The sequence below is a fragment of the Microcebus murinus genome, chromosome 25 (genome assembly GCF_040939455.1).
Source record: "Microcebus murinus isolate Inina chromosome 25, M.murinus_Inina_mat1.0, whole genome shotgun sequence".
Taxonomy (NCBI): Eukaryota; Metazoa; Chordata; class Mammalia; order Primates; family Cheirogaleidae; genus Microcebus; species Microcebus murinus.
In genome coordinates, this window is record NC_134128.1 from 15,338,055 (window position 1) to 15,355,102 (window position 17,048).

Here is a 17,048-nt window from a genome sequence, read left to right on the forward strand (position 1 = left end):
GCGCTTTCCTCCCCCCTCCCTCCCTGGCTTCCTTCCTTCTCTCCATGTCTGTTTCCCTCCAGGGTCTGGTGGCTTAGCGAGGTCGCATCTGTACACACCAGCGATTGCACTGGGAAATGCCTCAGCCCTTCGCTCCACTGGCCGTGGCCTTTCCTTGCACTTTCCATGTGTCCTCTTCGTTTCCTCTCTCACGACACAGTTCTGAGACTGAGAGAACAAGGCTTGGAACATGGCAAGGGGATCAGACCAGAAAGTGGCACCGGGCTCCGAAAGATACACCATCCGTCTGTCTGAGATGGGACGGCCTTGCCGATACGGAAGGCACAGCCCTTCCCTCCGCCTGGACTGGACCTCTCCTGGCAGATCCCTACCTGTCCTTCCAAACCCAGATCGCTGTCACCTGTCCTGTGACCTCAGGCCCGGGCAGAGCCCCTGGCAGATACGCCAGCACCTCCCTCCCTCCCATCTCCTGACAGCCAGCAAGACTGGATTATAAGTTGTCTGTTTATGGTCTGTCACCTGCAGCGGTAATAAATCCATCTCTGCCATCCACATCCTATTGCCTGACACCTATTAGGCTCAATAAATGTTAGTTAAGCAAATGAATGACGACCGCCTGCCTTCCATCCTCCGGGCTAAATACCCGAAAGCATTTAGCTGCTATGTCAGCGACAGTTTCCAGGAGACGACGCTGAGATGAAAATGAGAGCAGAGGAAAGGAAATGTTTTTCCATCTGGCCCGAAGCCACCATTTGGAGTCCTTCAGAGGACAGAAGTGACACATATGAGCCACTCCCTTCCAGCCTCCCCCGTCCTGGTACCCTCTGTGACTTCGCACCTTTGCAGGGCAGTGCCGCAGACATTGGCCCTTCCACCCTGCCTGACGTCTTTCCCTCTATGGCACTACTTGCAAAGTTCCCCATTGCCGCCGTGCACATCCCTGCCCCCGCTCTTTGAAACCAGAGTATTTTGAGGAGTTAGAGGTAAACTGACTGTCACAGACAACTAATCAAGTCCCTTCCCTGGAGCAGTGGACAGTGAGTCACAGGCCCACCGATGAGGTCGAACTATGGCCAACCTTGTGTCTGAGAGTACAGCTACTGGGACTCATGGCCCACAGGTGGCATTTGGCCACCCCAGGGTCCACTTAGTAGGGAGTGTGGAGCGGAGACCAGGTGTCTTTCTGGAAATCCTTGGAAGGCTGCCCACCTGAAATGCAATCAGTGAGCTCAGACCAGTAAACCCAGGGATTAAAACAATCAGTGTCTGCTGGACAGAAGGCCGGTGCCAGGAGGATGGAGGGAAGGGGGCGTGGCTGGTGGGTGGGTTCTTAGCAGGGGACAGGAGGGGATGCGAACTGGCCAGCATGGGCGTTCAGAGCGGCCCATAGGAACAGCCAGGCTCCTTGCAGATTTGTTCTTTGTAGGGGAAGGCAGCTTGTAGACTGACACAAGTTTCGAGAACACAAGGCCACCCAACGCCCCTGCTCAGATTCCTTGCTCACAAACAGAACTTGTGGTTTTAATTTGGTTTCTCACGGAGCATGAACTATAGGGGAGAGAGCATGCTTGCTTGCAGACACGCATATCCAATTACCTCGTGGGACATAAATCGCATTATGCGTTAGTAAATGGATACTCCAGTTTTTTTTTTCCCCCTAAAACTTTTTGAGTCTCATTAGTGTGAATCAATTCACAAAGACTGTCTGAACAAAGTGAATAAATAAATCTAACTCAGTTTCTAAATTTCCAAAGCCAAAGTCTAGAACCATGGGCCCACGGTGGCTTGAGTGAGGCCACGTGCCCCACCTCGCAAAGCCCCCAAGTACAGCGAGGCGACAGTCTCGTGCTGGCTCGGGGCTCAGCGATCACTCTGCATTCCCTTCCACAGATGCTCGGGTTCACGTTCTCTCTTGGAACATATGTACCCCACACAGAGCCAGCTGTCTACTGTGCCACTGGGGACTGCCTTGGCGAGGATCACCCTTTGTCTCAGAAAATAACAGCGTGCAGCTTAGGCATTCCTCGTTCCACTCTTACAGAGCTGATTCAGCCGTACACATGGGCAAATCAGCATTTATGTGCCCAGTTTTTAAACATGAATATAGGAGGACAGGAAAGGAAAGGGGTGACCATCGTGTTTTGCCTGGAGTTTCTTCTGGGCAGAGAGATCAGAGGGCTCATCATTTATGGCCGTGTCCACCCGAGCCTGTCCAGCCTGCTGTCACGTCTCTGACTAGCATGCTGCAATTTGGGAGTGGGAATCTCCTCGGAATCTTTTCCAACTTTGGAGGGGTTTTGTTGTTGTTGTTTTCTGGTTTTGAGACACGATTTCCCTTTGTCCCCCAGGCTAGGGTGCAGTGGTATCATCGTAGCTCACTGCAGCCTCAAACTCCTGGGTTCAAGTGATCCTCCTGCCTCAGCCTCCTGAGTAGCTAGGACTACAGGTATGTACCACCAGCCCGGCTCATTCATCTATTTTTGTAGAGATGGGGTCTTGCTGTGTTGCCCAGGCTGGTCTCCAACTCCTGGGCTCAAACGATCTTCCCTCCTTGGCCTCCCAAAGCACTGGAATTACAGGCGTGAACCACTGGGCTGGCCTCAGCTTTTATTTCAGAAAAAATTCACTGCATCTCTTCATAGCACATGGCACCCCTGAGAATGATTGAGGCAAATGATCATTATATGATCTCCCTAAAGTTGGGAGCAGACAGAGACTACGTGCTATCACAAAGTCGGGCTTGGTGCATGAGATGCCAGTGCCCATCCTGAGTGGGGAATCTGGTGCCTGGAACCTGTGCTGTCTCGGCCGAGCTGTGCCCGTCACACTGGCCACCGACACGGTCATCACGAGTCCCACCCACTGCACCCACAGCCCTTCCCTGCGGCATAAGCGACGTGGGCAAAGACTTCTTCCCAAGTCCTAACCCCCAGAGGAAGATTCCTGGCAGGGCGAGGATCCATCACATGTGTTTTAAAAAATGAGCATCCTCGGTAGGAAAAAACCTTTCTCCTTCCAAATGATGGATGACAGAGAAGTAAGCGTGGAGACCAAAAGACAGCCAATTCATCAAATACCTGCACCAGCAAACCGAGGCATGTCTACGTGGTGCGCAGAGAGGAGACAATGCGGTGCTGTGGCCTGTCACAGCCGCTGTGGCTGCAGCGTGACATCTCAGCGTGACAGGTTTAGCAAAGGAAAATAATAGTGCTGCTCTCGAGAAACCCGCAGGGGCTGACCTCCTTTCCGTTACGGTTGGCGGGAAGGGTGAGGAGCGCTGCGCGGTCCCCATCAGGGAGCTGCCTGTGGGTCGGGGACTGCTCCCGGCCTTGCTCATACGTCTGCAGACACGGGTGACAATGGGGCGACCAGGCACGGGGGAGCTGTGGGCGGGAGAAGGAGTCTGAGACTGAGACCAGAAATTTCTATCTTTTAATGCCGGCTCCATCCTGTGCCAACCTGTGCCATCAACACCAAAGCAGGACACGGAACACCCACAGGGATCTTCACTAGCCATCGCTCGGGCACTCCTGGACACCCCTGTTCTCAATGACCGCCTCATTCCAGGAACTCCTGCAGCCGGGCACAAGCCGCCCTGCACACTGGGCCACCAGCCCTGAGTTCCTCATGATCAGTGTCAACAACCAGCCTTCCTCGAGTCCCTTCTCCACTCCAGGTGCCATGCTAGGTGCTAATGATATAAACATGACAAAGATTCGACGCCCCTCATCAGAGTACTAACAATCTATGTGGCGAGACAGGATGATTCATGAGCAGATCGATCTACTGAGGATAATAAAGTCAAGGCTGATGGTTCTCCAAAACACAGCTGTGTTATGCACTAAATTACATCCAGGATTTGGCCTGTCACCCATAGCCAATGATATAGCATATCCTATAGGATACAACTGAGATGTCCCAAAGTGCATTCATTCTCTGCTTGGGGCTTTCAGAGCTAGGGAAGGTGCCAAAGAAAACAGAAGCCCAAGCTGCCACCTTCAAATCTGAGAGTCATGAAATTGACCGGCCACTAGTCTCTAGTGGTGATCAGGAAACTATCAAGCCTGCACTCATCACGTTTATACTCAACATAGAGGTAAAGAAATATGGTATGGGTTTGCTCAATTCTACCCTTGAACCCTGGCAAACACTGCAGAGTAGACTGGAATTAAAAGGGTTTGGATGCACCATTGTTCAAGTCACGCCCAGATGGATGTGCCAACGTCCCCAACCCAGACCAAGGCCAAGCTCCACGTGTGCATATGCTTTTCAGTGGATACCTCCAAGGGGTCTCAAGCTTAATGTGCCCAAAACTAAATTCCCGATCCTACCCACCCACCCACTAAACCTGTTCTTCTACCACGACCCTTTCTTTTTTCTAATCACCTACATGGTCACTTAAGCCAAAAACGTGGACTTAAACTTGAAGGCTCCCTCTCCTTTGTGCCCCACATCCAAAACACGTCTCAGCTCTCTCCACCTCTCTCCCCCCTCACTGCCTCTCCCGGGGAGGCAACTCCCGTGGCTCCTCCAACCAGCGGTCCAGCCAGCCTCCGCCTTCCACACTTGCCCCTCCAATGCCTTCTCGCAGAGTGGCCAGAACAGTGCCCTCACGTAAGTCAGGTTGGGTCACACCTCTGTTTAAAACCCTTCTTTCGCTTCCTATTTTCCTTTGGTTAAAATCCAAACTTTCTACCAAGTCTCCTTTTGCTGCAGCACTAGCCTACTTCTTGAGTGTCACATTCTGATAACCTGTCTTGATGCCAGCTCTAACCACACTGGCCTTCCTTCCAACACATTCCTACCGTGGGCCACAGCGGACGTGGTCAGTTGCCTACTGCCTATCCACTTCCTGCCTTCTTCTTCACTAGCGGAGTTGTGGGTTTACTCAGGGCTTTCCCCTTCTCCATACTGTCACCTGCTTCACTTGGCCAACCATGATGATCCTGTTTTCTTTGCCACTTACTAGTTAAGAAAAGACACTAGGAAGCTTGCTCTCCTGTGCTTTCTCTCCACCATGTCAGGACACAGCAAGAAGGCGGCTGTCTGCAAGCCAGGAAAAGAGCCCTCATCAGGAACTGAATCTAGCTGGCTTCTTTTTTTTTTTTTTGAGACAGAGTCTCACTTTGTTGCCCAGGCTAGAGTGAGTGCCGTGGCGTCAGCCTGGCTCACAGCAACCTCAATCTCCGGGGCTCAGCGATCCTACTGCCTCAGCCTCCCTAGTAGCTGGGACTACAGGCATACGCCACCATGCCCGGCTAATTTTTTGTATATATATTTTTAGTTGGTCAATTAATTTATTTCTATTTTTGGTAGAGACGGGGTCTCGCTCAGGCTGGTTTTGAACTCCTGACCTTGAGCAATCCACCCGCCTCGGCCTCCCAAAGTGCTAGGATTACAGGCATGAGCCAACGCGCCCGGCCCTAGCTGGCTTCTTGATCATGGACTTTCAGCCTCCATAACTCTGAGAAATAAATGTCTGTTGGATAAACCACCCACTCAATGGCATTTTGTTATAGCAGCCTGTGCTAAGACACCATGGTTTTACATTGCTTATCCCAGTAATTCTGAGAAATACCTGTCAACATGCACCTCTTATTAGTTATAGAGATACCCTATCCCAAGGCGAAGACTTCAGGGAAATAATTATACATACCACCCCAAAAGGAGTCTATAGACAACAGTGCAGACCAGAGTGGTTCAGGGTTCAGGGTTCAGAGCAGACATAAAGGAACAACAAGAGAGCCAAAAAAGGGGCTATTTTTTTTCCTAGCCCCAGGGAAGATTTCTCTAGATGAAGAGTACCACCTTCAGTGCTTTGCAGGAAGGGAACTGGCCTGCCATTTATTTTATTAAGCCTTTCACAGGCAAGCTGAGCAAAGCAGGACCTCTGGTAATAATTTTAATTGAGGATTTAGAGAGTCAGGGTGAATAACAGGGCCCATGTCCCGTGTCTGCTCACCTGCGAATGCCCGGCTCCCTCAAAATGGTATGCAAAAAAGTGTGTGCATGTGATTTTATTAGGAAAGAGCATCCATAACTTTCACTATATTCTCAAAATGGTCTGTAACCTACCTGTCCCACAAAAGGATGACACTCCTGCAGAAGATTCACTTTGAAAGTGAAAGCACTATATAAGTGCAATACCTTAGTTTTAGAGCTCAGATGAACCTGCCCTTTACCTATTTCCATAAATGAGAGTCCTATGGGGAAAATACATCAATATGGATGAAATTCTCCTGTGATAACAGGAGAATCTACAGGAGCTGTCACCTAAATCCACATTCAACTGCAAAAGCTGCCCAGATGAACGTAGGCTGGAGAAAGAGCATTTGCTTCCCGGATAATGAGGCAAATCCTGTACAGGGGGTATGTCTCCAGCATTCTCGGAAGAGAGCAGGAGGCCACAAACTGTCAGAACTTTCTCCAATTACTGTCCCCTGTAGTCTTTCATTGTGTGTTGTGGGGGGGGGTTCCGTCTGCTATACTCGAGAATGTCCCCTTCCTTGGGGATGAGAAGGACAGGAAATTCATTTTCTAGCAATTACAGAAACTAGCTGGCCTACACCCATCCTAAAAGTATGTTTCATAATAAGCATTTGAAAGCATAACTGCAAAGATAAAGTGTAATTTAAAAATATAGTAGACTTAAGCAAAACAAGTAAGAAACAAAACAGACGATCCTGAAATAATTGCAACAGGGCCTAGAGCTACATTTCCTGGGTTCTGAGGATAAGACGTCTGAGAAGTCGGAAATCCAAAGGCTAAATTTTGATTTGCATTACATTTTTTAAAATTATGACTTTCTGTGGAGAGATACTAATATTTTCATAGTGGTTTGTATCCCCTTGAAAGTCGAGGTTGCACATGAAGAGAGGCTCAATGTCTTTAGCTATTAGGGGAGTGCAAATCAAAAGCACGATGGGACGCCACTTCACACCCAGAAGGATGGCTATTATGAAAAACACGAGAAGTGACAGGTGCTGGTGTAGACGTGGAGAAACCGGAAACCCGTGCTTGCACTGGGAAGGTAAAATGGTGCTGCCACTGTAGGAAAATGTATGGAGGTTCCTCAAAGATTAAACATAGAATTAAATTACCACGTGAACCAGCAATTCCACTTCTAGATACATCCTCGAAAGAATTGAAAGCAGGGATTCAAAAAGACATTCGTGCACCCATGCTCATAGCAGCATTATGGACGATCCCCAAAGGTGAAAACAACCCAAATGTCAATCAACAGATGAACAGCGTGGTGTGTCCATACGATGGAATGTTGTCAATCGGCTTTGAAAAGGCAGGACATTCTGACACGTGCCACCACGTGGATAAACTTGAAAACATTACGCTACGGGAAATAAACCTGCCACAGAAAGGACAAATATTACACATCATTCCACTTATAGATAAGGTCCCCAGAGTCGTCAAATTATTAGAGACAGGAAATAGAGCGCAGGCTCCCAGGGCAGGGGAGGAGGGTAACGGGAGTTCTTGCCTGAGAGGTGCAGAGTTTCAGTTTGGGATGAAAAGAAAGTTCTGGAAGTGGGTGGTGGTGATGGCTGTGCAACACTGAGAATGTGTAACACTTGATGCCACTGAACTGCACCCTTAAACAACGCTGATGATAAATACATTGCGTGCTGTGCATATTTTGCCACAATAAATACGCGGTGGGGGTGGCCACGCTGGCCGAGAAGCGCGGGCGGTGGCAGTACTCACAGGATGTAGGCGATCACCCCGATGGACCAGCAGTCGACCGCTTTGCTGTAGGGCTTCTGCGCGAGGACTTCAGGAGCTGCGGAGAGAAGGGACACGGCCTGACAATTTAAATGCTGGAGACCGTTTTTTAGGGTGTTTTATTTTTTTTTCGTTTTTCTCTGCCATTCATTCAGGCTGAGCTTTCTGTGGGTCTGAAAATTAAGTAGAGAGAGAGTGATGACTCATTTTATTTTAATATTTGTTGGCTTTTTTGATTAGGAAAAAAAGAAGGCTCTGTGTGTGTGTGTGTGTAACTGGAAATTAACAATCCGATTCAGTCAATCAACAAACACGCACCAGGCGGCTACAGCATGGCAGTGCTGAGCGCTACGGCTCAGACCAGGCTGACACAGACAGGGAATGCTCCGCTTGGGGTCTGGAGTGTGTCATGTCACCTCAAATCAACTCACAGAAGCATTTGTGGCCTCTTTGTAGGGGAAGCCCGCCCCCTGGCTTCACGGGGCTTAGAGTGCAGTGGAGCTTGCAGCTGAGGTCCTGTTGTTGAGAACCCTGCCTCAGGCCTGCCCTCAGCTCCTTTCTGTGAGGTTTGGGGTGGGCTGTCGCTCAGCACTCATTTCATTCTCTCATCTCATCCGTGAAACAAGAAAAACACGACTTCATCTTGCTTTCTCGGTCCTAAAGCACGACTCCTTAGAGTCAGCCATTCTGGGGGTCTGGGCTCATTTCGAGCTATGCCCACACCCCCTGCTCCTGGCCTCGTGGCTGCCACCAGTGTCGCGACCAGCAGTGACTGGCACAGTTGGCACTCAATATATATTTGCGCAAAGCGTAATGAAATACGAGAAGAGGCAGCCAATCTCATTCACAAGTAAAATCCCCTTTCCTGCCCCCCCACCCCAAAACCACATCTGATTGAGGTGTCTTTAGCACAGACTTTCCAGAAAAATTAAAAGGGTAAGGAAAATAAAAATAGCTATAGCTGATAAGGTACTCGTCACATGCTGAATTATGTGTCCTGTGAGCTTTGGATGCACCAAAACTCACCCCAACACTCCTTGCGAGGAAGTGCTGTTATCACGATCCTCATTACTCCCAAATTAGGTTGAGGACACAGAGACACTGAGAGGTCAAGCAACTTGGCTGAAGTGGCCCAGCTGGAAAGTGGCTGTCACACCGACTTCCTCTCCAAAGGGACATACCCTCTGGTAAGTGCCTGCCTGAGCTTCGTCTTGGGCTAGTCATTCACAAACATTTTCTACTGTGATCATTTCAACAACTCCGACAGTTGTCACAGAGCCTCAGAGAAGTTAAGTAACTTGTCCCGCAACACACAGCGAAACAGGGAAGAGCTGGGATTTGAAACCAGGTCAACTTGACTCTTGCCCATGCTCTTCCTACTAGAACATACTGTTTGTTGTCCAGAAGAAAAAAGTCCTTATGCAGGAAAACTAACAGGGGATTAGTTCACTCATTCTCTCTTTCATTCTGTTGACAATGAATATCTTCTTGAGCAAGAATGGGAGGGTATACAAATCACTGTTGACTGTCTCTGCCTAAGAGAGTGAGAAATTTTTAACACGATCCACAGATAATCCCCCAAAATCTAATTTTAGGTTTCAGTGCCTGATTCCTCCAAACTCCCTATAAGACTTTTTTTAACAAGAGCAAAATAAATAAGTTTTATATATGTCCTTTCTCTGCTATGTTCACCCTCGATGTAGCAGCAGTAGGACAGAATTATAAAGCCAGAGAAGGAACTCAGGAATTGGAGCAGCAGCCCTTGGGGAGCTGGGAGCTGGCTCTATTGAAGTTTCCTCCCCCCACAACTGCTAAGGAGTGTATTTCTCGACTCTTCTCTTATGGGAACTGACAAGAGGGAGCCACTTACCACAGTAAATGTCTTTCTGATTTAGGAGGCGTGCTCTCCCTGAGCTGGCGCTCTGGTCTAAGTGGGCAAACGACCGCAGATGGCATCAGAAGTGACACATTTGCAAGGAGACTCAAGTGCCAGCCTTGTGGCCCGACGGACAGTTTACGAGAGGCTCAGAAGGCTCGTGAAGCAGCACCTGGCCAGCTCCCCCGAGCAGATGGCAGGTGCCAGAAGGGCAGAGCCACGCTGGTGGGGTCGAGGCCCTGGGTTCCGGGTCACAGAGCTCTGCAGCACGCCTGGCTCAGCCACATCTCAGAACCAGATGTCAAACGGGGCAGAGGCCCTGTGAACTCAGGGCACAACTTCATGTCCCTGCTAGGTGCCCAAGGGTGACAGATACACAAGAAAGGTCCACTCACCCAAATCCTATAATACGTGAGCATCCTGTGACCACCCCTGTAGCCCACACACCCCTTTACCTAGGCGTGGACCACACTGTCAAATGCAGACCCCATGCAGCTGGAGGATGGGACATTGCTCTAGTCTCTGCATGTCCAGTGCTAAGCATGCTCTGGTCGCTCACTACTTGGTCACTCAGCTGAACCTAACCGAGTCACCACACATGCTATCATTTCTATAGGAAAATGTTCTCCAAGTGCCATACAGCTGAGTTACAAATAAACTTAGCTGCCTCAAATGCTTTTGGTAAGTAGGTACAGAAAAAAATAAACTAAGACAAAAGGGGCAATAAATGAATTCTGGAACTGTCATTTGCAAAGTTACCAGTCTTAGGTAAAAGCAGGATCATGTGCTAAATACCTTCCCATAAGCAAATGATTTCTATCAAGCATCTTGGGGAGAAAAGAAGCAGAATTTGCCCTAATTCTCTGTGTATGGATGTTTTTGTCACTTATGTTATCCTCCTTTTAAAACCTTTTCACAAAGGGGTTTCAAAATTACTTATCAGGTTTAGGGCTAAAAGGCAGAAAAAATATTTTGTTACATGACCTTTCAGAACCTCCTTCCTGATCAGATCTTGGATGCCATTAATTCAGCTTTCTTTGCTATTCCTGATAAAACAGTAGCTCACTGGCTGATTTCATTTACACTAGCAAATAAAAGTCAATTTCCATGTAAACCACTCTGCCTCAGCTGAGCATCAGGTATCGCCACAAGACCGATGTGGCCCTCGTTGGAGCTCAGGCTTAACTCGCGCTGTTTAGAAAATACTAGGTTCAGGGCCAGGCGCGGTGGCTCACGCCTGTAATCCTAGCACTCTGAGAGGCCGAGGCAGGCGGATTGCTCGAGGTCAGGAGTTCGAAACCAGCCTGAGCGAGACCCTGTCTCTACTATAAATAGAAAGAAATTAATTGGCCAACTAATATATATAGAAAAACTTAGCCGGGCATGGTGGCGCATGCCTGTAGTCCCAGCTACTCGGGAGGCTGAGGCAGGAGGATCGCTTGAGCCCAGGAGTCTGAGGTTGCTGTGAGCTAGGCTGATGCCACGGCACTCACTCTAGCCTGGACAACAAAGCAAGACCCTGTCTCAAAAAAAAAAAAAAAAAAAAAAAAGAAACTACTAGGTTCAGAATTTAAAATAATTAGATTTACTGTGAGACTCACTACCAAGCCACTTACGGAAAATTCCACTTTGTGGGAAATGCCATCTATAAACCAAGCTATTTTATACCGATTTAGAGAAAGTATTCCTGGTAAAGGGAAACACTCCAGAGATTTAAAAAATTGCAGAAACCTTTTATCTTGTTTTAAAAGCAATTAAACTGCTGATGTTCCTTACTGAAGGAGAGAGAAGAAAAAGGCTTCCCCACGTGGAGACGGGAAGGAAGACAGCGGCTGTCTTGTGCAGGGGCGGGGCGGGTGGAGGGGGCGGGCAGTGATCAGTGATCCCACTCTTACAAAGTAGAAAGAGAATTTCCCTTTCCCTGGGGGCTCAAGGTTGTGCCAAGGAGCAGTTTCTGCAGAGAGGGTGGAGGAAACTGAGAGGGCCTCACGCTGTTACGAAGTTCACGTTCAAGGTGACGCGTGCCCCTTTGTGGATGTCTGTTCTACCTCTTGGTCCTTCAAAGGTGACCAGCTCCCATGGTGGGGGACGGAGTCACATCGGGAGGAGGCAGCCCTGATGTCGGAAGATAAAAGCAAGGATGGTCTGGAACCAGCGGGACCTGGGTGGCACTTCTCCCTTTATTCTGTCATTTCATCAGTAGTTACTGAGCTGCCCCCAGGGGCTGGGTCCATGGCAGGCTTCATGGGGTGGAGAAGGCAGACCTGTCCCCGCCCCATGGTGCTCCTATTCTCTAGGGTACAGGGTGGTGACACAAACTACAGAAGTGACCTGGCACCAGCCGTGGCTGCCAGAGAGGATGGGGCCAAGACAGGGCAAGATCATCCCAAAATAACAGAGGCGTTTTTGATTTTTCATAAACTTTGAATAAAAGTGAAAATACTGAACTTACTCCAAAAAAACCCTGTTACCTCCGATCCAGCACTGACTCAGAAGACAGCGTTACAGACTGGGCTACGTGCAGAATTTATTACCTTTCTGTGCCTCAGTTTCCTGTCTTGAAGGCCGCCCGCCCCTCTGTCCTACAGTTACGCCTTCATTAAGGAGAAGACTTTGAGCTCCATGGAGCTGCTGCAAGTGGTCCTGCATCTTAAGGAGGTATGTGTGTCCAGGGACAGACACTTGGGTCATAGCCAGCCGTCCTGTCCTCCAGGAACTTCCACCAAGAAGAGGGAGGGAACCCAGCTCCCTGGCAGGTGGACGAGTGGAAACTCTACTAACTCGAATGGCAACAGTTTCAAAGAGTTTGTGATACTGTGTGTTGCCTTAAACCCTGAGAGAGAAAGATGACATTTCCACCCAGCAGTGGCCTGTTCAGAGACAGTCAATAAAATTCTAAAGATCGAGGAGAATAAACTTTAGCCTTTGTGTGGTTAGCACCGAAGACACACATCTCAGGGGAGAATTTGGGCTCAGCAAGAACCGCGTCACAAGGAGGAGGTGACACTGAATGTGCGTAGTCAGGTCTGCTTCCTGTCCGCAGTGGGATTAAAAAAGAAAAAAAAAAATCAGATGGTTGGGGCTTTCCTGTGAGCACCTAATAAACAGCTGTTGCTTCACCTAGGTTTAGAGAATTGTAATCCGGATTGTTGGCAAATAAAAATACGGCGGAAGTGCAGAACCGTTCCTTGCTAGTGGTTTGTCTTCTACCCAAAGTCTCAGAAGAGTAGGAGGTTCTGGGCTGGCTCTGGTCTCTTGTTGGTGCAGATTATTTTGCTCCTTCTACTCCGTTACCTAGGGCTGTCATTTGCTAAAAAAGCATCACTACAGAGCAATCACTCTGATCGTGCCAGTAGCCTCGGCTGTCACCGCGGGCATGGAGAGCACCATGCTGGTTTATAGTCACCCTCCTGCTCCGAGCTGGGGTTACTGCTCGCATGCCACCAAAGCCAAAGCGCGGCTGGTGGCTGGACTGAGGCTAAGGAACAGAAAGGAGGAGAAGCCGGGGTGGCGGCTGGGGTTGTGAAATGTGGGGGAGACTTGGAATTCAGTGGGACGAAGGAGTCAAACGTCCTGGGGAAGAGGAGGAAGGCGTTTTAGGGCAATGCCATGACAAACCACGCCCGCTGTGTGGGTCTTACAGGTTTGTGGCCGCAAGGTGATGATGAGTGACACTTCAGAATGAAGAAGACTGCTCCAGTCATTCCAGTGTTTGGGTTTTTAATCATTGCAAAGGGAAAAAGAGCGAGTTAAGAAATGCTGCCCAACTCCCTTCCACAAGAAAATGGTCCCAGTTCAGAAACTGTGAACTCTGTCCCACCTCAAGTGTTTAGAGAAGAGTCACAAAGAAATTCCAGAAGGAAGACAAGTGCTTTAAAACTTTAAAAGTGTTAGGAGTGATTTTGTGGGACTATCCACCTGGACTGGGGGATGGGTGTGGTCACCCACGTTCTAATAAGCTTCCTGTCCCCTGTCCACGTTCACCACGTCCAGTCTCCCACTTGGGGGCCCTGACCTCTAGCAAGTGGGGTCTGGCCGTGGCACGGAGGGTGACACGATGTTCGCTGCGGGCTGTCACCGAGTAGCTACTGAGAAAGGAGAGAAAATTCCTATGTGGATCCTCCGCCTACGTGTCTGTCCCTGTGTGACAATTTCTCAGTTATATAAAGTCCTGTTGCAACACTAACAGGCTGAGAGGATGAGAACGATGACGTAATGCTTACAGTCACGGACCCAAATATGATATTTAAGTGAGAAACAAATAAAAAGCAAGCTCTGCTGGGGGGAGCTGCCACAGCAAGGAGGGGCTGCGAGAGAGATGAAAAGAATCACAATCACTTGGAGGACAGGAGTGGGTGACGTCCATCCACTGAATCTGAATTCTTGTCTGTGCAGAGTAAAGATGGGGAAAAATGGCAGTCGGTATCCCTGACATGTGGACATTTACATACTGAAAGGATGCTAAGTCACAAGTCTGTAGAAACACATAATGCTAGAAAATGCAGAAAAAATCGTCGAGGACAGCTAGTCCGGCATGTTTATTTTGCACACAAGAAACTGGGAACCCAGGAGTTTAAGCGAGAGGCTCAGGCCTCCCTCGTGTCTAACCCCCAGCAGAGACACGCAGGGCACTTGCATGCAAGTCCCTTTGCTGGGACTGCGACCAAGCGGAGGCCGGGTAGCTCTGAGGGTGCAGGTTCTTGCCCCCACACTGTACCGGTGGAACCTCTCTGGTTTCCAAGAGTTCACCATAATCTCAGGTCCCAGATCAAGTTCTAAAAATGCAGCGGGGTCCCAGAATTAAGAGCCTCCCTTCCTCTAACTGGGTGAAAAAAATATGCCCAGAGTGTTGCCCAACTGTTCTCCATCTCCATTCCGAGAAGAGCAAGCTGAAACATGTTTAGAGTATTTTAGGCAAGTTAAGGCAGAGCTAGACCAAAGACATCTGCCAGGGTGGTCCGGCAAGGCTCCACTTGAGCTCTGGAAGGAGACAGGGATGACTCTTCTTCCATGGCCTCAGTGACAGAGCCGTCACCCCCCACCAAGAACCAAGGTGTAGTTCTACTCATAGACACGACGACGGACCGAGGGAAGTGCTCCTCCTACTTCTGAGTGACACCCCTGATGGCACAGTGTGATCGTGGCTGTGCATGCCAGATGAAACACTGCAAAGTGATGAGTCATCACTCAACAAGGCTCGATGGAAAAAAAAAATTCTCACTTTGCTCAAAAACATCACAAAACAGTGGAAGCCTCCACTCTCTATTTCTAAAGTGAAGTTTAGGATTCCTGAAATCACCCTGCGAGGGAGGGAGCAATGTGCTTGCCCTTCTCTTGGGAGACACTTTGCCACTTGGGTCTACAGACAAAGGCTGGGAATTCTTTCAACATAGTTTAATTTTCTTTCTGAAACCAGGGGAACTACACCCAGAGCATCTGAGTCATCCTATCAGCATGCAAATGGCAACGTTAAGAAATGAAACACATAAACAGGCGTCTATTTGTCACCTCTTATCCATGACATGATTTATACGAATGCTTTCTGTCACTTACGATCGATATTCGGTGAGTCAAGAGAACCCATTAGGATATTTTAATGAATGCAGCTGAGCAACATAAGCAATTTTACTAACTTTCTTAGCCCTCACTGCTACCTCTCATTAGCAACACCAAGGGGAATGTTATCCTCGGCTCAACTAGATAAATCCCAAATCCCAGTGAATCCAATACTCACAGCCACCATGCCACCCTGCGGAGCTACTTTCCACCAAATAGGCCCATCATTCCTCCTCACTCCCCACCGAGTGCTTACTCACACCAGTCCGCTCTCCAAGCCAGGAGTCTGCTCCCTTTCCCCAGATCCTGCAAGAAGCAACTGTGAACTCCGGCCTCTCTCCCCCTGCTTCTGAACTCTCCTATCTTTGCCTGAGTTCTCCCGTCCCTTCAAATCCCACTTCTCCATGCGTATTGCCCTGGTCATCCCAGCCCCAGATGATCCTCTTGGGCCTGTACTTTAATGCTGCAACACGCTGCCTCGTTTCTTTGTACTGCCCACCTGCCACAGCCTATCGGAGGACCTCGTGGTGTTGACAAAGCCACCTGCGACCCACGATGCTCACAGAGAGACGCCCACCCTCACCCGCTATCAGTGACGTGATGCTCCGTCTCCAAGGGCCACCACTCCTTAGAAAGGATGCTGAAAATCAGGGCAGCTGCTACACATAAAAGGGTGAAGTTCAAAGTGCTCAGATTTCTGTTGCCTCCTCCTAACGCACCGTGTGCACTGGGATGCTTGGGAAAAACAGCCTTTTTTTATTTTTCATTGTTTCTTCATTATTAAAGGACTCATTTAAATTGAAGTAATAACTTGGCGCTGGCAGAATTAACTGTTCAGGCGAACAGTCATTTAGATAATAATAAGACAATGATTCCCAAATTGAAACTAACGCATCTACCCGGATAGAGTATGAACAAAAGCATAAAGTTGTGGATTGCCGTGAGTGCAGTGGACGCTTTTCCTCATTGTATGTTGACACGTTTCTTTCTAAATTCAAAGACAACATGCCAAGTTGGGACCAGACAGCGTCTCTCTGCTCCTGGCTTAAATGCAGGGGACAATGTGGCCCCGGGGTTGGGAGCAGGAAAACTGCCCTCTCCCTTCTCTCTCACAGGTGCCGAAAGATACACAGGAATGACGCTGGTCACTTAACACCTCCTTTCTTTCAGGGTGGTTCGCTTGCTGTTCTCAGGAAGCAAGGCTGTCATAGTCTGCATGGCAAGAATTCAGCCTTAATCTCCATTTTCCAAAACTCTCTTTCAACCATGTCTTTTTTCTCGCTTTCAGACATACCTCGCTTGTGCCCTCTCCCTGCTTTCGGGGCTTTTGCATAAGCTGGCTACTCCACCTGGAAGGCTGTCCTCTAACTCCCACGTGGCCGGCTTCTTCTTGTCACTAAGGCGAATGCCCAAGTCTCCTCCCTGTCCTCTCAGCCCAGCCCTCAGTCCTCCTTGCCCCGGTTATGCAATAGCACGCCCTTGGTTTTATTTTCTTCCTAGCACTTACGATCTGAAATGAGTCATTTCTCTTTGTTTGTTGTCACTCCAACTGAAACCTAAACTCCATGAGGGCAGGCACCATGTCTGTCTCGTTCCCTGTCTCGACCCCCCGGGCCTAAGACAGCGCTGGGGACACAGCAGCAACTATACGTGCGTTTGCACAACGAATGACACACTGATGTCCACGAAGATCTCAAAACGGTCACAATCGTTCCAATGGCCTTTCTCGAGGTCCCCAGAAGACAGAAGGCCAATCTCAGTACCCAGGTAGGTGTTCAGATCTGTCAGCAGACTTCTCTGCATTTTGAATGTTCAGGACAAAGGACGTGGGTTATGATTTTAGGAAAAATTTTAGTGCTTGGTGTTGCCAGGCCAGACC

The 17,048-nt window shown here is 49.0% G+C and overlaps 1 protein-coding gene across 4 annotated transcripts in view; it reads right to left on the reverse strand.

Moving 5' to 3' along the window:
* Nucleotides 1-17,048, reverse strand: part of CAMK1D (calcium/calmodulin dependent protein kinase ID) — a 294,151-nt gene that overhangs the window by 19,951 nt on the left and 257,152 nt on the right. For all 4 annotated transcript variants that reach the window (XM_012765698.3, XM_075997484.1, XM_012765700.3 and 1 more), the window contains exon 6: nucleotides 7,720-7,795. In XM_012765698.3, the coding sequence (XP_012621152.1) occupies nucleotides 7,720-7,795 (76 nt within the window). The remainder of the gene's footprint in view (nucleotides 1-7,719; nucleotides 7,796-17,048) is intronic.